Consider the following 24445-nt stretch of genomic DNA (forward strand, 5'->3'; position numbering starts at 1 on the left):
TACCAGAAAAAAAACTTTATTCGGTACAGTGCTTAGATACAGGCTGAAGGAAAGCTCATTCCTCCTTTGCTGGAGCCACTTCTGGTAGAATATCTTCAGTTCTGAACCAGATCGCTTCACTGGTCTGACTGGTCATGATGGCCCGCTCGATGAAAGGTCCTGATGAGAGGAGAGAATGAAAAAGATCAGGGTGATCACAGGTGAAGGACCTGGTGATGTCCAAACAACCAGTGATGGAACCTAACAGAATCCCTCCTCCTGTTTTATTAAATGTTAATAATTTAATATAGAGAGAGGATATTCTGGTTCTGTAAGTCATATTTAAAAGCTTTAATGCACTGCTGTAATAAATTACAAATTTTTTCAGACCAAGTAGAGAACAAAATGAATGATGAAGTATGTAGTTTGTAGCACCTCATCATGCTGTTCTTGAGTCATTAACTTCATTCACAGAGAACAAGACTCTTCATTATTCAGGTTCTAACTCAATAGTTTCTGCATTATCTCCTCAAGAATGCAGATTTAGGAATCGGCCAATCATCTCCAGTCCATGACGGCTCCTCCTCAGCCTCATGCAACCTCAACCGCTAAGTTGTTAAAGATGTTTTAAATTTGGCATTTCTGGATCTAAACCACTTCTTTATATCTCACAAACCCTGATTCTGGTTTTGATCGTAAAACTGGGGGAACTGGGGGAACTGATTTAAGCCTCAGATTTCCAGTCGGGGAAAGTCTGAGGTAATTGTGGAGGATCTGTAGGGAGAATAGGCATAGGTTAATGTGGGAAGGGATGAACTTGGACTTTGAAAGTCTGGGAGGGGAAGCGACCCGACACCAGTCAGTCAAAAAAAATTTGAATTTTCAGAGGCGGATCTGGACGTCAGCAGGTAGTGAACTGCCAACAAACGCGTGCCGCTGACAGCCAATGAAAAAGAGAAGCTGAGATATGGTGGCAGAAGACTTTCTTAAAAATGTCTGTCAGGAGGGTACGCCACAATATGTGATAACTGGAAAAGAGCTGGCTCTTCTTACATACAGGTGCTGGTCATAAAATTAGAATATCATGAAAAAGTAGATTGATTTCAGTAACTTGTATATTATATTCATACATTACATACAAACTCATATATTTCAGATGTTTATTTTGTTTAATTTTGATGATTACAAATGACAACAAATGAAAATCTCAAATTCATCATATCAGAAAATTAGAATATTGTGAAAAGGTTCAAAATTGATGGCCCCTGGTGCCACACTCTAATCAGCTAATTAACTCAAACCACCTGCAAAAGCCTTTAAATGGTCTTTCAGTCTAGTTCTATAGGCTACACAATCATGGGGAAGACTGCTGACTTGACAGTTGTCCAAAAGACGACCATCGACACCTTGCACAAGGAGGGCAAGACACAAAAGGTCATCGCTAAAGAGGCTGGCTGTTCACAGAGCTCAGTGTCCAAGCACATTAATAGAGAGGCGAAGGGAAGGAAAAGATGTGGTCGAAAAAGGTGTACAAGCAAGAGAGATAACCGCACCCTGGAGAGGATTGTGAAACAAAACCCATTCAAAAATGTGGGGGAGATTCACAAAGAGTGGACTGCAGCTGGAGTGAGTGCTTCAAGAACCACCACACACAGACGTATGAAAGACATGGGTTTCTGCTGTCGCATTCCTTGTGTCAAGCCACTCTTGAACCACAGACAGCGTCAGAAGCGTCTTGCCTGGGCTAAAGAGAAACAGGACTGGACTGCTGGTGAGTGGTCCAAAGTCATGTTCTCTGATGAAAGTAAATTTTGCATTTCCTTTGGAAATCAAGGTCCCAGAGTCTGGAGGAAAAGAAGAGAGGCACTTCATCCACGTTGCTTGAAGTCCAGTGTAAAGTTTCCACAGTCAGTGATGGTTTGGGGTGCCATGTCATCTGCTGGTGTTGGTCCATTGTGTTTTCTGAGGTCCAGGGTCAACGCAGCCACATACCAGGAAGTTTTAGAGCACTTCATGCTTCCTGCAGCTGACCAACTTTTTGGAGATGCAGATTTCATTTTCCAACAGGACTTGGCACCTGCACACAGTGCCAAAGCTACCAGTACCTGGTTGAAGGACCATGGTATCCCTGTTCTTAATTGGCCAGCAAACTCTCCTGACCTTAACCCCATAGAAAATCTATGGGGTATTGTGAAGAAGAAGATGCAATACACCAGACCCAACAATTCAGAAGAGCTAAAAGCCACTATTAGAGCAACCTGGGCTATCATAACACCTGAGCAGTGCCACAGACTGATCGACTCCATGCCACGCCGCATTGCTGCAGTAATACAGGCCAAAGGAGGCCCAACTAAATACTGAGTGCTGTACATGCTCATACTTTTCATGTTCATACTTTTCAGTTGGCCAACATTTCTATAAATCCTTTGTTTTTATTGGTCTTCAGTAATATTCTAATTTTCTGATATGATGAATTTGAGATTTTCATTTGTTGTCATTTGTAATCATCAAAATTAAACAAAATAAACATCTGAAATATATGAGTTTGTATGTAATGTATGAATATAATATACAAGTTTCACTTTTTAAATGGAATTACTGAAATCAATCTACTTTTTCATGATATTCTAATTTTATGACCAGCACCTGTATGATTGGAAAGATGTGTGGAAGGAAAAAGTGTTAAAAAAAAGGTGCAAAAGCAAGATGGCTAACTGTATCCATGAATACAGTGTACGTTTTAGGACTTCCTCAGTTCTCAGAACTTTAAAATGAAAAAGGCTTCATTAAGAAACAAAACAACTGATCCTGCAGAAACAGACTACATATTAGCACATGTCCTGCAGCTGGAAACAAAAGACATGAATGAGGGAAAAGATGTTTTGTGGTTTTCCTAAACTTATTCCTGACCTGGTTCATTATCAGAAACTGCTGCACAGAACATTCAGAACAGCCTCCATGCTTTAATATGCATTCACCTCCATGCTGACAATATCTACGCTGTACTCGCCCCAGGAGCTTTTTGTCTGAGAACAACAAAGTGAGACGACTAAAGGTTTAAAAGAGTTTGATTCTGTTTTCGGAGACTCCATCCACAACAGAGCGAGCGCTCTGCATGTGGTTCTCGGCGGGAGAGAGCTGTGGCAGAGCACTTTGTTCCTAAACTGCATGATTAGTTCTGATCCGTAAAGTTTATGAAATATACTGAGAGGTGGATCATAGTGGACCCAGCTTCTAGTTCTGCTTCAGGAAGCAGAAACTCTGATACTAAGAGTATCTTGAATTAAAGCTTGTTACCATTTTTCTTTTCTCAGGTTACAAATGTCATAAAAACTTCCTTTAAAAGACAGGAGGGCATTTTTTTGTAACCATTTTATGAAATCAGATTTTTGTGATTGCAAAGATTTTCATCCAAAAAGGATCGCTGGTTTAGAGAGAATGGTCTATAAAAGAGGAAATCTGATGATTTGTGCTTTTAGTGGCGACATTTAGACTGCCGATTCAGAATTAGGCATAAACATGAAAGCATGAATCCATTCCTCTCAGGTTTAAACTGTTCTGGCAGCTGCTGGTGGTTCTATGGTAAACTTCAGCTCCTTATTACTAAAGCCCCTGTCACACCTTGCCCATTTAGCCAGCATATGCCTGACGTCCCAGAATCTTCTAAAACGCTGGCATACACAGAACTTTCTATTAATTTTTTCAAGTTTGGGCGTATAAATAAAGTATTCATGAGTCCAGAGCGCATGTCCAACGACAGCCTAAGTTAAGCATAACGCACGGCAGCGTAATGCCCATGAAATATCACAAACCAGTGTCCTGAGGGGGGCAGCAATGCGCCTGGAGGACCCCGCCCTGCATAAAAAGATGTCTTTGATCGTGTTATTATCCCAGCTGCTGTTTACTGCCCGCCAAAATAGAAGAATAAATAAAGAAAAAGAAGGTTTGCAGTCACAGCAGATTCAGCTTCATGTCTGCTAGGAAGTTTGTTGGTCGTGGCCGCAGGTGTGATTGCAGGGAGGATCCATCACTCTCACTTTCTTTCTCACCCTATGATGGGGATGCAGTCTGGAGGAGTACTGACAATTTCCTTCTGTGAAGCCCGTTTTATACCTAAACGCTACCAATACGTCATTATACAGTAGCTGTATGTTAGAAACGTTTAACAGTCGTCTGGAACACGTCAAATACGTTGATATGCGTTGGAGAGAAGTTCTTGCTAAGCTACGCATAAGTTATGCACACGTTACACATAGGTTTTGGATAAGCTAGACACCATGACTTATGAGTAACTTACACTTAAAGCTACAGTGTGTAATAATTACAGGGATATAAAGTCAGAAATTTAATATATTATACATAACTATGTTATTTATCATCACCTATGAGCTCAGCCTTTTAACCATAATATTTGCGTTGCCTTAGAATTCGTTATTTATAATTACATAGGAGCGGGTCTCGCAGCCATGGAGGCTGACATCTTTGCGCTACGGCAAGCGCAGAGGCAACAAACTAGCGATTGCGAGATCTCCCATGACGCTCAAAAATAACTACGGCAAGTTGAGAGAGATGAACTGAGACGGTACTAAACAGTAGATGGCAGTATTATGCCTGAGAAGCGTTTAGTCTGCCTGAAACCAAAGAAGAAGAAGAAGAAGCAGGTATACTGCGCCTCAGTAACAAGAAAGGTGAACAAGGCGGCAGGCGTGAGTGACTTTGCAAACTGTTTGGCACTGTGTGGCCAAACATCAGACGAATGGAGGATCATGCCTACTCTGTATCACAACGAAAAGCGGCGGACACCGAACCCCCGTCATCTAAGAAGCGGAAACACGACGAGAATAAACGCAAGCGTGACAAGAAACGGCAAAAAACACGGATCAACATTGGCACGGCATTTACACGATGGAAGTCACTGATGGAGGAAAAAGGTTTTCAAAGTGACGCTCAAGTTGCCAGTTTTCTCTTGGACAGGTAATTAATCCTACACACACAATTGTCTAATATCACTGCAGTTTTTGGAGTACAGGATGCTCAGACCTGTCTAAAACAATAACATGCTGCGGCGTGATGATGCTGTTCCTCTCCAGTATACTTATTCAGCAACGTCCCTGACGTTTCATAGGTAATGATTCAGTAATTTTCTGTAAAATAATTTTCTGGATATATACCTCGGTTACTTCTCTCCGGCTCCTTTGGAGATCTTCAAGCCTTTCCTCCTCTGCTCTCACCCCGCTGGCTCCCCTCTCTCGCCTGGCCCTAGCTGCACGGCCTCCCTGCCCTCGCCCTCGTCCTCTCCCTCTTCCTCGCGTTGTAACCCCCGTGCCACCAAAATGACTTAGACTCTGTAAACGGGGAATATATATTCTTCCAGCGAACACAATCTCGCTGTTAAACTAATGACTACAATTACTTCGTCTGTTTATATCACCATGCAAAGCAGCTCACCAAAACGTCACAACGATGTAGAAAAAATAACGGGTATATTTATTATCTTAAGTCTACATGAAATCTATACCCTACTCAGACTAATGAAATACTATCTGTAAAATTATCTATGTAAACAAACCTCATCACTTGAGAAGGTAGGTGATGTGGACGTCGTGGAAGAAATTTTGTCCCGTAACGCTCGCCGTACTGTTGGGGGGGAGAAGCGGTGGGGGGGAGATGTTCATGTTGCTGCGGTCTGCAGTCTGACCGCTAGATGTCGCTGAAAATTACACACTGTAGCTTTAACATATGTCAACTATTAGATGACTTACCTGTAACTTATGGCCCATGTATGGCATACGCTGGCATAGTGTTCTTCAGCATGCTCATAACTTATACAAAACTGACCCATGACTTATCAAATGTATTCCAGCATTTTTGCCACATTTTTCCTACATCAGGCATATGCTGGTCTAAATCGTCAAGGTGTGACAGGGGCTTAATCTATGTGATGCAGCCAACCAAATAGTAGGAGTTTTGATCAACTTGAGTCTTTGTCACTGAGAACTTAAAACACTCACAGAAGACAACAGATTAGAAATGGAGCCCAACAGAGCGATAGGTGTGAAATCATGTTGAAAGCTTGTATGAAGAGTTTATTCCTCCTCATTTCTGCAGATATGGGTTTGTTTTTGTCATACTAATGTATAAACAACACTGGAGAAGTTATCCAGAACATTAGAGTCTCTCTAAATCATAAAGTAATCATTATCACACAAAAAAAACGAGCTTGATGCTGATCCGGCTGAGCATCTCCATCTCCCTCCTGCCTCCTCCTGTTATGATCAGAAGACATTAACAGCCCCCTCATAAAAAACTCAAATTTACTTTTATCCTCCACACAAACATACCTCTCAGCATCATTTTCTCTGTTGTCTGGTCTCCCTACTCATCAGCTTTTAGAGTGTTAGGCTTTTTGTCTTAATAATTCCCATAATCCCGTTTTTTTTTTTTTTTTTGTCCTCCCTTCACCCACATGCTGTATTTCCAGCCTCATTTTCTCAGTTTTAAGCGTTCATCCATGAAGCTCCCTCTTGTTTCTGCCCACACAGCAGCCATTAGCCCGAGCCCAAACGACTCTTGAAAGACAATAAAGTAAATACAGAAGAAGAAACAAGTTAGCGCTAAGTGTTCCAGGTTTTTCCTCACCAACTTCTGTCTGCAGAGGTAATTAAATCCTGCAGAGTTGTCTTGTTTCTCTTGTGGTTGAATGGCTGTTGGATGTCTGTATAAACTCCCGTTTCTGCTGACATAAACCTTTAGAAAAGCCCAGGTTGATCGGCTGAGACTTCACCTGCTCCTCTGAGCCAGAGAGCGGAGCTGTTCCCAGAGCAGAGCATGAACTCCTCCTGTGGGATCCATCATCAGGACCACATTTTAGCCTAAAGCATCTGCTGTGTGTGCATCAAAGTGGCTGCTGGGTTCCTCTGGTCTGAAGAGGACGGGAACCGGCAAACAGCTTCAAACACAGAAGATCAAATGTTTTTAATGCTGACTGCTTCTAGGCTGTTTCCCAAACAATATGTTAGTTATGAAATGATTTTGTTCATCAGTACTTCATTTCTTATTCTGTTGTTTAGGAAATGCAGAGCAGCTGGAAACTGCTTTTCAAACCGTTGATGTTTTGTCTCTAATGTTATGCAGTGTTTTATTAAATTCTCAGGCTTTTACGTTTTTCAAAATAAAATGATGTGTCTCAGGAGATTTCAGCTTTAATGGGTAAAACATTCAGCTCCTGCTTAAAGAATGTTGTTGAGTATAAACAAAGATAATGATGCTAATCTGCATCATACTAATCTGCATTCTAATAACATGAAGAAAGGGGAAAGTATCTTGATTTGACTTAAGTTGAGTAAGTGCTAAAGCAAAGAAGTCAAAGTAATTGAACATTAAAAGTGGTTCTATCCATCAGATTATAGAAGTGAAGTGAAGGGGTCAGATGGGTTTTAATGTGGAGAGTTCCTACTCTAATGGGGTCACCGGTTTTAAAGCATCATCTGTGTTCCTGAAAGCTCTGCAGCGGCGCAACTATTAGTGACAATTTATTCACATTCTCAAATTCAATTAGTTTTTAGATCATTTAAGCCCCTCGCTGTAATGAGGAGCCATCAACCGATGATTATGCTGTGAAACCTAATACTGGAGCTTAATGGAGACATTACACGAAAAAAAATAAAGAAAGAAATTAACATGGCAAACTTAAACTTTCTTGCTTTTCGGCTCAGTTTCTACATTTAATGTAAGGAAAATTAACAGGGGCTCCTTTCTTAAAGTAAAGAATATAACATAATTATAAACTTGTTAGAAACAATAACTATTCAAACTTTAACTTTAAAATTTGTGTGAAAAATGTATTAAATATTAGGAGCCAACTTTTAGTTGCAATTCCTCAACACAACCCATTAAAAAAGTAAAGGAAAACTGGTCCTCATTTCCTCCTTATTTACCAACCTACAAACAAACTGCATGCTAAACACACGTAGCAATAATATATTGGACACTTTTAGGCCTGGGTTTTATGACAAGAACTCTGTGGAAGCTGCTTTTCTTTACGGATTAACTGCCAGCATACTCGGGACAGCTTACAGTTTTAGTTCTCCTGGAGATTAGGTTTTGTATCTTTGTGTTTTCAGGCCTGCTGTACGGTGTACCTCAGGGGTTTTTTCTTGGCCCAGTCCTGTTTTTACTTTAGGATGGATCACCCACATTTTTAAATGGTGTTTGGTATTATCTATATGCAGTGTTGTGCCTGAACGCGTTCATTGAACGAAAGTTCATGAACTCGTTCATATTTTGGGCAAACGTGAACTGAACGTACTGTATTACTGCCTGATGAACGTTATTGTGAACTCGTTCATTCTGGTGTCTGTGAACGGCACGCTCTCTCAGTTCAACTCCGTTCAATAGGTTGCCAGATTTCTATGGAGCCCTCCAGGCGAAACCCCGGCTAAATCACACCGTAAACAGGCCTTAATATGTAGCGGGGAAAACACCCAATCTGGCAACCCCAGCTACCAGTGTCATAGCCTACAGCCGCGTGCGTCATCAAAACAAAATGCAGCGTGGAAGCCACAGCAGCATGGAGAAGACCGTGGAGGCGACAAAGCAGCAGTATGATCACTTAAAACAGTTTTATGACCAGGTGGTCTGTGAGGATGATGGAAACAATCTTACATTTCTCTGCAAACTTTGCCCGCCGGCTTTCAGTAAAAAAAATCCGCACTTCAGTAACCTTAAATTCCTCCCTCAGCCTGGTCCCTCAGTTTGTGTTAGTAAAATGTTCTTGAGGGTTTTACTATTCATGTAACTTGTTTGTTAAACCTGCCTGGCATAATTTTCCAGGATTCCTTTTTAGTATGTACTGAAATGGAATTTCAAATTGAAAAAAATATTAAAATAAAAAAAAACATTTGCACCTTAAAGACTACTCTCCTGTTTTTCTTTTAATAATTCCTCATAAAAAAGACCATTCAAGCAGCACATTTTTCCTGATGTTTTTGAGAATATACTGTAGGGGTGAAAGCTGCAGCTGCTACTAGTGTGAAGTGAATGGACAGCAACAAAGCGTTAAAGCAGCAATGGGGAAATGCTGTCCCCTCAATGCTAATGTAAACCCTGGTTGGATAAGGATTCAAAACTGGATATGAAGATGAAATCTGACGCACAGTTTCAGAGTTACAACTGATAAAATAATTGCTGTCTGTGGTTCTACAGTAGGCTATGATGTAATTGAGCAATATATGAAAAAAAAAAAAAAAAGAACTGAACTAGTTCATTTTTTGGAACTGTGAACTTAGTTCAAAATTTTGAATTATGAACTATGAACTGAACTAGTTCATTTTAAAATGTGTGAACTGAACTTTGAACTAGTTCACGTAGAAAGAGAACTTTCCCAACACTGTCTATATGCTAATGACAGTTATGGTGTTCCTTTAAATTTTTTAACTCCACAGGTTTTTAAAATTTTTTGTAAGTGTAAGTAAATTTTAATTAAATTGCCTGCATTATAATGCCAACATATGGTAAATGGTATGTACTTATATAGCGCCTTTATTCAAGTTAGGAGACTTGACCAAAGCGCTTTACACTACATTCATTCACCCATTCACGCACACACTCACACACTAATGGTGGCAAGCTACATTGTAGCCACAGCTGCCCTTGGGCTCACTGACAGAAGCGGGGCTGCCGTACACTGGCGCCATCCACAACCACACTGAAAATCGGAGCCGAGGCTTGAACCGTCAATCCTTCGATTTCAGGGCAAACTCCTACATCCAACTGTCGCCCCATAAATGAAACAAGTATTATCTTTTTTAATAATGCAAGTAATATTTCAAAGCTAAAATCTATGGTTTCTAAGTGTGAATAAGAGACTATTTTAAATGCTTTTATTTGGTCTCCGGTAGATTATAATGGACTTTTTACCAGTTTTAACAAATCTGTTGTGGATGGCACTCAGACTATGCAGATTACTGGAGCAGGACTTTTAACATGGATTAGCAAGAGAGCTCACTTTACTCTTGTCTTGACTTAACTACTAGGTTTCATTTTAAACTTCTTATTTTAACTTTTAAGGATCTTGATGGTTAGATATCTGACCTCGAATATTCTCATCGGATCAGGGACTTTGTTTAGTCCCACACAGAAGGTCTAAGACCTGTAAGGATCAGGCTTTCAGAATCCCAAATGTGGACATCTGTGATTATTTTAAAACACAACTGGAACTTATTTATACAGACAGCCTTTTATGTTTATTTTACCTTACTGCTTGATGTTTTACGAAACAGTTTGTGATTTGATCTGTAATAGGTGCAGCATCAATATTTTACTTACTACATGTTACCTATGCCCATTTTCAATTAGTACCTAGCTTTTCAGGTCAGGATGGATTTGGTCAGTTCAGTTTGGTTTCATTTATTTTCAGTTACAATTAGTGTTGGGCTGATGTGATTCTTTACCCTGATACCAATGTATATTTATAACTGCATACTACTTGGATGTAAAATAATTGCCATCATGGCTTTGTCAAGCTGCTGCCTACCTTTGCGAAGCAGGAAAAAAGACTAATACAAAGTGAAACCAGTAGAACTTTTCATTGCCTACCTGGAATGGGTGCAATGGGTGAGTTAAATAAATTTTTGGCTCTCAAAATGGTATCGGTGCCCTATTTGTTGGTACTCGCCGATACCAATACCACCATTTTAGTTGTGGATAGGGGCCCTTCACAATACTGGTATCGCTGCAACACTAATAACAATTATCTCAAAGGGAGCAGGATCCCAACAGACTGCTGCTCGGTTGATGGTTGTTGTCAGACTCAACAGTAAAGGAGGAGGGCCAGAGAAGGCTGTGGACTGCTAGAAGAAACATCCAAAATACAAAGAAAGCTAACACTAATTAATAACAGTTCAGCTTGCTACAATGGTGATCATACAGAATAAGCCCAGAATAATTTAACAGTTGATTTAAGTTAGTAAGACATGCTGCTGTTACTAATATTGCCAACATTTTCAGTCCGATTTTGAATGGTTAGAAATATAGCAACCAGACACTTTCATAGAAAATGTTCCATAGAACCGTTACTAATGGAAAAGCTGAAAAAGCTACTCAGCCTGTAGTGAAACACTCAGTTTGTGATCATGGAAAAGGAGCAGTAAAAAGTCTGGCCCAGTTTACACAACAACAGTCCATTGAATAGGGCTGGGTATTTTCGCCAAAGTCCTGAATATATTCGATTTTGATTCATACAGTTCTAAATCGATTAATTTCAATTCGGTCTGTTTTCACAACAATGAAAGTGGTTCAACTGTTTCAAAATACTCATGTAATTTATTTTTTCCTGTCATATTAAACACAAAGTGCAAACTTGTAAATCAGACAGTTTTAAGTTGAGATGTGAACAAAACTGTCTCAAAAGTGCAAACTTATTTGGGATAAGTGAAAAGTTTAGCCTCACTCGAGCGAGCAGACAGGACACAGCGGGGACACAGCAGACATGCATGAGCTGCATTATCTTCACTGCACAAACCAAATGGTGCAGCGTTTTCTGTAACAACTACAGGGTGTTTGCTGGTCAGCCCCCATTTGTTAATGTCTTCAGTCAACCTATTGGCTATATTTGCAGCTGTCTGGCTTGAAGTAATCTTGAGTGCATCCTTCCTGCTCATTTGAATGTGAACGTCATGCGCGTCATTATAAAACTAATCCAACTCATTCCATAGACATAGATTTTGCAAAAATGTAAAGGAATCGATCAAAATCGATTAATCGTTTTTTTTTTAACTAGCCCTACTATTGAAATCTGTATTTCTTTTTACGTCTTTCTTTTTTATAAATATATATATATATATATATATATACACTATATTGCCAAAAGTATTTGCTCACCTGCCTTGACTCACATATGAGCTTAAGTGACATCCCGTTCCTAATCCATAGGGTTCAATATGACGTCGGTCCACCCTTTGCAGCTAGAACAGCTTCAACTCTTCTGGGAAGGCTGTCCACAAGGTTTAGGAGTGTGTTTATGGGAATTTTTGACCATTCTTCCAGAAGCGCATTTGTGAGGTCGCACACTGATGTTGGACGAGAAGGCCTGGCTCTCAGTCTCCGCTCTAATTCATCCCAAAGGTGTTCTATCGGGTTGAGGTCAGGACTCTGTGCAGGCCAGTCAAGTTCATCCACACCAGACTCTGTCATCCATGTCTTTATGGACCTTGCTTTGTGCACTGGTGCACAGTCATGTTGGAAGAGGAAGGGGCCAGCTCCAAACTGTTCCCACAAAGTTGGGAGCATGGAATTGTCCAAAATGTCTTGGTATGCTGAAGCATTCAGAGTTCCTTTCACTGGAACTAAGGGGCCAAGCCCAGCTCCTGAAAAACAACCCCACACCATAATCCCCCCTCCACCAAACTTTACACTTGGCACAATGCAGTCAGACAAGTACCGTTCTCCTGGCAACCGCCAAACCCAGACCCGTCCATCAGATTGCCAGATGGAGAAGCGCAATTCGTCACTCCAGAGAACGCGTCTCCACTGCTCTAGAGTCCAGTGGCGGCGTGCTTTACACCACCGCATCCGACGCTTTGCATTGCACTTGGTGATGTATGGCTTGGATGCAGCTGCTCGACCATGGAAACCCATTCCATGAAGCTCTCTGCGCACTGTTCTTGAGCTAATCTGAAGGCCACATGAAGTTTGGAGGTCTGTAGTGATTGACTCTGCAGAAAGTTGGCGACCTCTTCGCACTATGCGCTTCAGCATCCGCTGACCCCGCTCCGTCAGTTTACGTGGCCTACCACTTCGTGGCTGAGTTGCTGTCGTTCCCAAACACTTCCATTTTCTTATAATACAGCTGACAGTTGACTGTGGAATATTTAGGAGCGAGGAAATTTCACGACTGGATTTGTTGCACAGGTGGCATCCTATCACAGTTCCACGCTGGAATTCACTGAGCTCCTGAGAGCGACCCATTCTTTCACAAATATTTGTAAAAACAGTCTGCATGCCTAGGTGCTTGAATTTATACACCTGTGGCCATGGAAGTGATTGGAACACCTGATTCCAATAATTTGGATGGGTGAGCAAATACTTTTGGCAATATAGTGTATATATATATATATATATCCCTGCACTTATATCTCCTTTGCTGATGTAACGAGTACATTTCTCCACTGGAGATCAATAAAGACCATCAATCAATAAATACATTTTTTCCATGTCATATCTACATGGCAACGGTTAAATCACATTAATCACAGTCTACATACACATAGTAGAAGCCTGACAATGGTACCATTTTCTTGCCCATTGCTATTTTGCGGCTTGTTCTTCAAACCCAACAACATTTGAAAACACTTCCTGCTTAGAAAACAGTTTCCTTTTGTCGGAGAACCATCAATACATTTTAAAAGAATTGGGGCAAAGTTACTAAGGAAAAATAAAAAAGTAAATTTTCCAATGAAAACTGCTCTTCTTTTAGGTTCTTAAAATCAAAAACCACCTGCCAGGACGTTTAAGCAGGTGACATTTATATCTACTTTCCAGAAACAGGATTAAAAATAACATGTGCTTTCATCCTTGACAGGCTGCCCAAACAGCTCCTAAGGCCGCGTTTCTCAAAGTGTGTGGCGCGACCCACTGGTGGGGAATTGAGACGTGACAGGTGGGGCGCGCCAAGTTCCAGTGTGTGTGTGTGTGACTATAAATGTAGAACGTGTGAGAGCAAACTGTCCTTATAGCTGTATGTTGCCGCTTTTTAGACCAATCAAACCCACAAAGTAATCATTACTAGCCTACATGCAGTCTAATTAAAAGAACATAAGATATGAGAAAAATTTCACCTGGAACTGAAGTGCCAAAATAATGATTGACGTGACGTCGGCATATTATTTGTAACGGAATAAACTTTCGCGCCCCAGTGTTGCCAACTCAGCGACTTTGTCGCTATATTTTAGACCCCTCCAGCGACTCTTTATCAAAAAAGCGACTAGCGACAAATTAGCGACTTTTGGAGACTCTTACGTGAAAGCACGTATCGTTCCTTTTCTTGTCCTCCAGCGGCAGGTGCTGCCGTGGGGCGCCTCCCCCATCCCAACCCCGTTCTCCCCCGCTATCGCAGGAGTCCCTCTCAGCGCTGCAGAGACACAGCATGTTTACCCTTACCCCTTGCTCACACTGGCTCCGGTGCGGTTACCGAGCCGACAGAGACCGCAACTCCCGCACACCCCATCTCACACCGCCCTTTTGACTACGGTGCGGTGCGGCTCTGCGGCTCCGGCAACAGGTCCGGAGATTTAACAGAAGTTCACTTGAGTTCACGTAACTTCACGCGATAACACGGCCCAAATAAGGATATTTGCGAGAGCTTGTTGCGGAGGTTCTCCGGCACGCCGCAAGGATAGCTTTCTTGCGGAATTTTCTGCAGCGCCGGAGTGTCTCGGTAACCGCTGCCGGACAGCTCAGCAGCCGGTGAGAGAGGTTTACGTCTTTTTAATGACTTGGAATCACTGCGGCGCCGCACCCACCGCACCGCAACGGTAAGACCGGAGTCGGTGTGAGCCTGGGGTCAGCGTCCAGACTGCAAATAAAGCGCACATGCGCCGGGATTGGCGGCGCAGGTTGATCATAATTAACTGAATTTGAAATATTTTATCTTAAATAAATAGGACCAGTTTATTGAAATGACGTCTGACTCCACCCTGAGGCTCAGGTTTAATGCTCAGACTCATAGTGAATTCTGGTTTGGAGTGGAGAGGGAGTTTCCACTCATCGGGCAGAGAGCTGTGTGCATTCTTCTTCCCTTTGCCACATCATATCTCTGTGAGATGGGCTTTTCAACTGTTGCTTCACTGAAAACAAAATACAGATCTCAGCTGAACATTGAGCATGACTTGAGAGTGGCAGTATCAAGCCTGCAACCCCGTTTTGAGAAACTGTGCAATGCAAAACAGGCTCATTGCAGCCACTAATGCAGGGATAAATAGACCTGTATTGCCAGATGGATTTCACTTCTTTTCTTTTATTAACAGATTTATTTTTTCTATCTTTGAGCTTGATACAAATTTTGACACAGCTGCATTTTTATTTTCTTTATTTTTGAGCTTGCTGTTATTTGATGTAGATAGTTTGTATTTAGATACTACTTGTTACTTCAATAAAATTGGAACATTTTAAGATTGTTGCATATTTCATTAGCATTGTGTTGGGGCGATGGGGACAGGCGGGGCTTGAAAATTCCCCCTTGTCCAAAGTGGGGAATGACAGAAAAAGTTTGAGAACCACTGTCCTAAGGAAACATTGTCTGCAGCTGATAGAGTGGATAAAGAGAACATCTAGTGTCTATTTGGAGATTGTTGTGAACATACCCAGGCTGGCTGGGCGGTGGGAACAAATGTCGCTCAGGATCGTCTGCAGGTTGGTTAAGATCTGCTCACTGGACATGTCAAGCTACACAGAGGGAGAAAAATGGAAGATGTGATTTTAATTTATCTTCTCTTTATAACTAATCTGTGATTAGATTATGCCTTTATCTGTTAGGATTCACATGAAGTTCATTTTTAGGGATTTGAGATTTTAATGTTGTAAAAACAAACCCAAGGATAACAGATAAAAACTACAGCCCTTAGAATTTTAACATGTTGAAAACAAGGGTTTTCATTTTTTATAATTTGGAACAAACATGTTAAAGCACATTTAAAATCCATTGACACTTTAAACATATCTCAATTAATAACAGTTTTTACTGACGTTAGATTTTTTTAGCGGGTAGATTTTATCTTGATTAAAATAAAAATTCACATAAAAGGTTTTTATTTAAAAAAACCCAACATTAAATAAAAAAAATAATAATAATTTGGAAAATCAAACTTTGTTCAATAGTCAGTTTTTGTTCTTACATGCTTATGTGGGCATGAAGAAAGAAATAAAAAAAATGTCAAATCAAATTTCTCACTAAAGACTTGATAACAAAGGTGAAGCATCCTCTACTTGGTGCTGCAGGGTGTTTGTTGCTAGAAAACCTCTCAGATCTCCTTCAGCTACATTAATAACATGAGCTTGACAGATGGGACGTACCATAGCGATCTGGGTCCTGATGTAGCAGTCGCTCTCCACCAGGTACTCGTGACCCATTTTAAACAAATCCAGCGTCTTGGGGAGGTTATTGCTGACTGTGCCTGAGTTTGAACACAAACACATAACTGCTCAGCACTCTGCTCCTCCAACATCATAGTTCCAACCAAGTATTTACATTATCCTTTCTGGATATGAATCAGACTAAATTTTGCAGGTTTTAGGTTTTTATTTTCTAAATATTCAGAAGAAAGAAATAATTTTTCCTCTATGATTTCCTGAGTATTTATTAGCAGTACTTTTAAAGATTTGGATTAAATGTTGTGGGATTCTTTCCACAAGCTTCTCACTACAGTTTATTGGATTTTTTTCCCCCATTCCTCCAGACAGAGCAGGTGTAACTGAGTTAGGTTTGCTGGCTACCTTGCTCACACACTTCATTTCAGATCCAGGTCTAGATCAGGGTTCATGAAGGCCACCAGCAAACACCAACATCGTCTCTAATCTAGCTCATAGCTAAACGGGGATTCTGCTGTGGGACAATGGAAGAGCTCTTTGTGAAAAAGCTTTAAACGATTCCCTGATGTCTTTAGATGCATATTCACCAGTTAATCATGATGGTTTTTCCTAATAATCCAGTCTATTTCGTGAAGAAAACTAAGCAGACATCTGCAGCTTGGTTGTGGAAGGTCTGAACAGCTAGGCGTTTCATACGTACAAATGTTGGATGATCCGTTTAATCATTCATTCATTATTTCTTTACTAATACAATCATACAGATTTAGAAATTGTAGTCATCTCTGTAAGTTAGCTTTGGGAAGTGGTGGCCTACTGGAAAAGTTCTCATTTTATTCTATGACACTTTGATGAATCACTAACATTTAATCGCCAAATAAAAGTTATAACAGATCATCGTGATGAAGTTAAAGTTGTTTGAAAAAACAAAAAAAACAACCAAGTTTGTATGGACTGAGTCTGTATAAACCCTGATGGTGACATGGTCATCTACACCTCACCTTAACCTTGACACACAGTGGCGTACTGCATATTCTTAATTCATGGTTCTTTCTATTTGTCCAAAATTTCAACTGGAAAACTGAGAGGGGTCCGGCTGCAGACCTGTGGGCTTGTGGAGGTGTACAATTCTGCCTCGAGTCTTGGGACAGCTCTTTGGTCTTGGCCATGTCAGTAGTTGGATTCTTACTGATTGTAAGGATTGGACAGGTGTCTTTTTTCAGCTAGATACCTCAAACAAGTGCATCTAATTTAGGATAATAAATGAAGTGGAGGTGGACATTTTGAAGGCAGACTAATAGGTCTTTGAGGGTCAGAATTCTAGCTAATAGACAGGTATTCAAATACTTATTTGCAGCTGTATCATACAAATAAATAGTTTCAAAGTAAAAAAAAAAACATACATTGTAATTTTAGATTATGTCTCTCACAGTGGAAATGCACCTACGATGAAAATTTCAGACCCATCCGTGATTTCTAAGTGGGAGAACTTGCAAATAACAAGGTATTCAAATACTTGAACACCCAGCAGAATGAATGATTCTGCAACGTTCTTACTCCTAGAACTGAAATGTTCTTTAATTGCTTGCAAGGTCTTCCTATTTGAGGCTAAAAACATATAATTTTGGTTCCATCATACCATAGGACACTGTGCTGCGTTTGTAGTGATAGAGTCTTCCTCATAGCTCTCTGTTTATTCTGACGCTGTGCCACCAGCACCTTCAGAAGGTCTTTTGTTTTGGTTCTAGGGTTGTTGTTAAATATTTGGACCAAAACATGTTAATCTGCTGGACATTTCACTCTAGAACAGTTTAGGCTACGTTCACACTGATGCTCAATTCAGATTTTTCTGTGAAATCCGATTTTTTTGCATTGCCGTTCACATTTCCAAATATACGCGACTTGTATGTGATCTCCTGTGTGAACTGCAGTCATACAACGCAAGTGTCCCACATGCAAAGTAGAGGACACAATGACGTCACAGGCCAGCGTGCTCTCTGTTTACGGAAGTAAACATGGATGGTAGTGCTGGCGCGCATCTAGCAATCTTTCCCAAACTTAAAAACACAATATTTTCAAGATGGTTAAACATAAATACTGCTCTCCGCATCATCGTCCGCCATGTTGTTGTTTTTCTTGCCGCTTCTAGAATAGTGACCTTTGTCGGGTATAAATGGCGTTCAGGTCAGATGAATGTGACCTGATCGTTCAGACACAGGTCGCATTTGAAAAGATCAGATTCGTATCGGATTAAGGACCACATAACCAAGTGGTCTGGGTCGTATTGGAAAAAAATCAAAACTGTGTTGTTCAGACAGCCATGAAAAGATCAAATACAGGCTGCATATGCGCCAAAAAATTTGGATTTGGGTCACTTCAGGCTGCAGTGTGAACGTAGCCTTAGTGGCTGAACACCCCGTCCCCTTATAGGCGCTAACTGAAATGTTATGATCAACCAATCAGACGCCTGCAAAGCCATGTCAGGGTAACAACAAATCGTTGAAAAATTTACGGATCTTGCAAATGTATAATTGGGGAAAAACAACTTATTAAAAAAATATATAGAAAAACCACTGTTCTGAACATTTTGCAAAACAAATAATTAACGTAGTTATTAATCCAACAGGAAATGTTTCACATGATTTATCAAGTAAATAAATAGCTTTAACTGCAAATATTTGGGTCTAAATGAGAAAAAACACAAAATATTTACACAAAATATGTCAACAAAAAACGAGCTAAGTCAATAATCTCTTGTTGTTAAAGACAGCTGCTTTGAATGAAGCTACATTCACCTCTTTTGCTCTTTGGAAACTTCTTCCTCAGTTTGTTTTTCAGAGGTAAAATCTTTGGAAGGATATCAGGAACGGCTACGTAGAAGTCGGCTGAAATCTCATCATCCAGAATCTGTACAAGAGAAACGACAGATCACTGAAACATGTCTTTTATCACAACATGTGATAAAAGACAAACAGCTGCTCATAATAAAAAGGCAAAACTGTTCTCTACAAATCAGTGCAAAGAATTTTTTAAATTTTTTTTATTGACCTACCGGCTGAATGAGCTCAACGCCTCCAACAAAAGCTGCTCCGTTCTCCTGAGCAACTTTCGCCTGAGTAGAATCCTGAAGAAACAGACTCATTAGACCTCAGAGGAGTTATTCTTTCATGAAGTTAACGGGCTCATCTCGGTTGTAAACCTTTATCACTGACCGAGAACATAGACTAAAATCTGCATCTTATAAAATAAAAGCCCCAAGCGAAATAAAATTAAATTAAGGAAATAAGTGCCTGTAAAAAAGAACATTAAATGAAGCATGAGAGGAAGGCGAGAGACTTGACATGTAAAAGCCTTTTACCTCAGTGAAAACCAAAACTTTGTTCATCTCTGTCCCGAAGGGGTGCGGCAAGTGCACGGTGCTGACGAAGGGGTCAATCTTTTTCTGTGAAGAACAGAAGCATTCGTTTGTTGTGGTTATGAACAGTCGGAATATTAACCTGACAACAGCCAGATGCATGTCTCGCTCCGCCTAGCTCCACTCACATAGCAGGAAGATAAAAGATTTGGCGGGAAAGCAGCAGAAAAAAGGCAGATGTCAGCGCTTTAAATCTTCATCTCTCTGGAGTCCCCCTAATTAATTATGTATGGGAACATTAGTTCTGTTGAAACGGATGAGGGGAAGACCAAGCGGGTCCTCTGTGGACCGGCTGCAGTCCTGTGATGAAGAGACAAACTTCTGAGGGTTTTATTCCTCTGTGTTCTTAGCCGAGCAGCCAACCTGCTCACATTACAGTGATCGATGTCTCATCTGTGTGACTCGGATTAGCGGTGGTGAAGTGTGACAGTGGAAGCAAGCAGAGGACATAAATCCTAACAAACATACCAAGTGTGACTGCTTAAAATAGCATTTCACAGCATCTTAATGAGTACTGATCAGGGTCCTGAGATGTCCAACAGGACGATGTTGTAAAGTGTTTTATTGAGCTTTAATGTTATGAAAATAAACACAAAAATGGTAACTAATAATATGAAACCAAACAAAAAACGAGAGTAAATGATGATGATTGTAAACCATGAAGAAGAAAAACAGACTTATGTTAAAGATACTGTTGCTAGTTTGTCTTTGTAAACGACTGGCTGCTAAATTTTAAATTGGAAACTGCAAGAATCTTTGGAATCAATTATTATATTCATTTTAAAAGGATGATTTAGTGTTAATTTTGATTAGGGAAATTTCCCAGGAAGACCATAAGGCAGTTTCTACAGGTGGAAGCCTGAATCACTTTTAGAGGTCATTGAAATGAATGTAGTTCGATCAGACCGTTAAACTCAAGGCATTTAGTCCTCTAGTTAAAAATCACAAAGATCAGAATATCAGAGACCAACTCAAAATGCAAAACTGCATAATGGAAAAAAAAAAGTGCATTCATCCTCACCAATTTCTTAAGAAAATAATTAAGTGATTATCAGTTTTCTGCTCTGCAAGGATGCAGACTATTGATGCATTTTATTGTTTTAATCTTCATTTTCTATAAAATAATCTTAAAAAGAAAAAACAAAAACTGGCATGGTTGAGGAAATCCTGGGAAACTTTACTCAAATGTGAAATAAGCACTCAATTATGGGATAAAATCCTGCTCCTGCCATCTAAAATCTCTTGTTTGTAACAGATTTCAAGAAATGCAGTATAACATTTTGCATAATGTATATATTTATCCTTATATTTTTAGCAAGTACAATGTGAGAACTTCTCCAGATTGCCCCAAATGTAAAATTTCTGTGGGCACCAAGTTTCAGTGTTTGTGGGAATGTGATGTTATTCAGTCATTTTTGGAAAGATGTATGTGCCAGAATCCGTAGAGCTATTGGTCAAAGTGTGTCAGAAAACCCACTGATGTGTTTGTTGGGACATATTCCTAAGCCACTAGTAAAACATGAGCATGTGATAAAGTCACTTTTAATGTTAGCAAGGAAGGCCATTATGGTGAAATGGGTGGGCAGGAAACCCCCCTCCATTTATTTGTGGAAATCACTAATATTTGATATTATGACTTTGATTAGACTTGGACATTACATAGATGGAAGTCTTCAATTCTTCACAAATATCTGGAGGAAGCCACTGGAAACACTGGGAGTGGAATATAAAATGGACTCTGATTGGACAATCACTGTGGACATAGAACTCATGGACGGACTCTTGTATATACATGTGAGATGTAGTGCTGATATTGTTTTTGACCAGTCTTCTACGAAGTTTGTATGTTTGGGAGAAATAAAAAAAAAGTAAAAAAAAAAAAGAAAGAAATGTCAAGCAAAGCAAATTGTTTTTTTTTTTAATTTATCAAGCAGGTTTCTGCATTTTATCTTAGGGCTGAAATTATTTATTTTACAAACTGTGATTAAACAATAATTGAACTAACCGTCAACTAATGTAGTAAATTAATAATTGATCATTGGAGTATACGGCCTGTAAAACATTTCGTTTGCTAAAGAAAGACAAAAAATAATAAAATTAAAACAAAAACTGTACCAAAAATATTAACATTCTGCATTAAAGAGGTGAAACTTGCTCTGGCCAAAAGAAGTTTCTCCTTCACAAAAAAATTCTATTAAGCAACATTAGTTTTATAATTATTAACAGCTTAATTAAAAAAAATGATCAGGTTGATCAATTTGCAGCTCAATCATTATTCGCAGCCCAACTCAGGAGGATATCTGTGGATTCAGGAAGTCTATCCCTGAATCGTCTGATGTTTTAGAGCTCAAATCTTTTACTGAAATAGCTCCGACTCAGCCAACCCATCCTGAAGCTTACACATGGGACCACTGTCCCTGGTCAGATCTAGATCAGTGACGAGTATGCATACAGACAGAAGGTGAAGTGGCTGATCTTTGGTGCCCTAAGAACCACCTGTAGCCCAATCTAGTCAATAACTTCTAATAAAAAACCCTCAAAGACTGTGTCTGTTGTGGATCACATCTGGTTCCTCTGAAGCCCCATTCCTTGGGACCCGAGTTGATTCTTACACATCATTCCTGTTTATATAAAGGCCCAGCAGAGCTGTCATTCAGTCCATCCATCACTGTCAAGAAAACCGGACAGGTGCAGAGAACAATAAAATTAGGTCTGCAGAGTGGATCATCAAGGCTGATCCTTCCCTCCAACCTGGACAGACACAGGTCTACAGTAAAGAAAATGATCCCACACATTCTGGACACAAACTGGTTACAGGTTCATAGAAAACTCTGCCACAGTGACGTCACACTGATAGACAGGAAACAATTAATCACAGCGACTAAATGTAATTCAATAAGCTGCTGGAATTAAAATCTGTTTACACTAATAAAGAAAAACATGTATTGCACTGTTAATGTAAGATTAGCTGTTGCTTAGATTGTATAAAACCCCTCTTCGCTTTCAGAGCACTTTTGAACTAAACTACCTTTTTCTCCAGCTTCATGTCCAGCCTTAGGTCGATGTAGACAGGTTGATTGACAGGAGTAAAGTCCAGCTTCTGGAATCTCTTCAGCATTTCGATGCTGTCGGCTGCGCTGTGGATGGTTCTGGGATAAAACCTCTTAACGTAGACGTCATCCACAGGCACCCATGCAGTCTTGCCGTATGGCTTGTGTCTGTCTTTGTCATCGATAATTCTCTTCTCTTTCTTCTCTTCCGTCTTTGCATTGTCCTTTTTGTCTTTCTTTAGGGCCCTGGTGGTTAACATGGAGAGATTTTAGTCTTGATGTGTAAAAGGATGAAGCTGAAAAGCCACCAGTAGGTGGTTAGGCTCAGAGCATTTTTTTCTTATATTAAAGAGATGCTAGCTTACTTGACAGCTGCAAAGGTCCGGATGGGTAGATTCCTCTGTGCTGGCTGTAATACAGCCGTATACGTAGGACCGCCAGCACTCAGCAGCTGCTTCTGACATCCTGACAAAACTAAACATGAAAGAAAAATAAACAGAAACTATCAGACAACTGTTACCTAAGCCTGATATTCACTGCTTTAGGACTGAGGGTTGTAACATAAAGCTGACAGCTGTAGTTGGGGTATATTTTTAATCAATCAAGTGAATCAGAAGGTGTTTTAAGTTTCATTTAAAATAAGCAAAGAAGCTCTCAGAGTATATTTGACTGTAATAATCATTTCTAAGAAGCTTAATAAATTATTTCTGATTTACAATTTCAAACAAAACATTTGAAAAAAAAAAAAAACAGAACAGTTTCCAAATTTCTGGGCAATGTGGACATATTACATTGTCTACTAGCAGAAACAAGAGAAAGGATTTGGATCACTTCATTTTTTTTTTTTTTTTTGATATACCTATTTGCATTTAATAAAATCAATTAAAGGCAGAATTGGTTACATCTGGGTCTGTTTTTGCATTGAATTAGCTGAATTTTTTGGTCCCATTTAAAAATGGTAAAGCAAAAAAATATTTAGTCATCTCTCTATCCAAGAAATCATCAATATTTACATCCCTATATAGCATGATTAAAATCACACGTTGAAGACAGCGAGTTTGGAGAAAGGAGGAGAAAATCTGCCCAGAGGATAGAGAGACAGTCAGAGAGGTACCACAATGTGACGAAGAGCAATTTAAATGCATATAATGCACATCTCCACACATTTAACAATTCAGAATAACAAAACACGTTTATACAGAAAGGTTAAAGGGAAGAAATGCTGCACATATGTCAGTTAACATTACAGGTCCAACCTCGATCGTGTTTTCCTATCAAAACCCGAAACATTCTAAAAGTTTAGTCTCTCTAATGGGTCGACGAAATAAAAATACATTTAATAACAAACAGTAACATTATAAAACTAAAACATGCCCAGAAAAAAAGAAAAAAAAGAAAGTGAATTAAAATAAATAACTGACCTTTCCAAACAGTGCGCGTGCAGGTTGCCATATCTGCTGCTGCTGGTCCGTGTGGAAACAAACCATGGCACTATGGTTCCACTTTTCACCAGGGGTTGGATCTGGACAATAAATAATAATAACGCAAAATAATAATAATAATAATTAAAATATATGTGTCTATATTTTTTTTCCTTAGACAGCTGTTATTGTCATTTTGTATTCACAGTTAATGATATATTAATGACTTTATGGAAGAAATGTACTACAGTAGCCTACCTTTTATTAAAAAGCTATAATAAAAATCCGCAGTGAATTATTGTGCTCTGATGCTGGAGTTCTTAAAAGAACTCAGCTTCAAACTTATTTGATTGAGCTTTCTTACCTCCTGGTGAAGTGAAGTTACTCAGTTTCTGATAATTGGGTTTATGTTGTTTGTTTTTTAATAACAGTCACATTATTTTACAAAAAGTATGTTTTTCTTTGGACAAGGGCAAAAACATTCTGTTGTATAAAGAAAG

At 39.7% G+C, this 24445-nt stretch overlaps 1 protein-coding gene across 1 annotated transcript; it reads right to left on the minus strand.

The window, feature by feature from the left end:
- mrpl1 (mitochondrial ribosomal protein L1) lies at positions 1 to 24046 on the minus strand. The gene is made up of 9 exons (XM_038306514.1): positions 23946 to 24046; positions 22890 to 22998; positions 22503 to 22770; positions 19418 to 19501; positions 19112 to 19183; positions 18855 to 18966; positions 16048 to 16148; positions 15339 to 15420; positions 1 to 159 (listed from the first exon to the last, which is right to left on the minus strand). The coding sequence occupies exons 1-9, from the start codon at positions 23974 to 23976 to the stop codon at positions 56 to 58; spliced, it is 963 nt and encodes a 320-aa protein (XP_038162442.1). The 5' UTR covers positions 23977 to 24046; the 3' UTR covers positions 1 to 55.
- Between the last annotated feature and the right edge of the window lie 399 nt (positions 24047 to 24445).

Source organism: Cyprinodon tularosa, unplaced genomic scaffold, assembly GCF_016077235.1.
Source record: "Cyprinodon tularosa strain WSP-4 unplaced genomic scaffold, ASM1607723v1 ctg583, whole genome shotgun sequence".
Classification (NCBI taxonomy): domain Eukaryota; kingdom Metazoa; phylum Chordata; class Actinopteri; order Cyprinodontiformes; family Cyprinodontidae; genus Cyprinodon; species Cyprinodon tularosa.

What these genes read in the sequence shown, in the direction of transcription:
- mrpl1 (XM_038306514.1), bottom strand. Translation starts at nt 23,976, where the DNA reads ATGGCAACCTGCACGCGCACTGTTTGGAAAG. An exon ending in ACATGAAGCTGGAGAAAAAG is followed by an intron (nt 19,502 to 22,502) that starts GTAGTTTAGTTC and finishes TGTTCTTCACAG; the next exon opens with AAAAAGATTGACCCCTTCGT. An exon ending in TCAGGACCCAGATCGCTATG is followed by an intron (nt 15,421 to 16,047) that starts GTACGTCCCATC and finishes CCCTCTGTGTAG; the next exon opens with CTTGACATGTCCAGTGAGCA.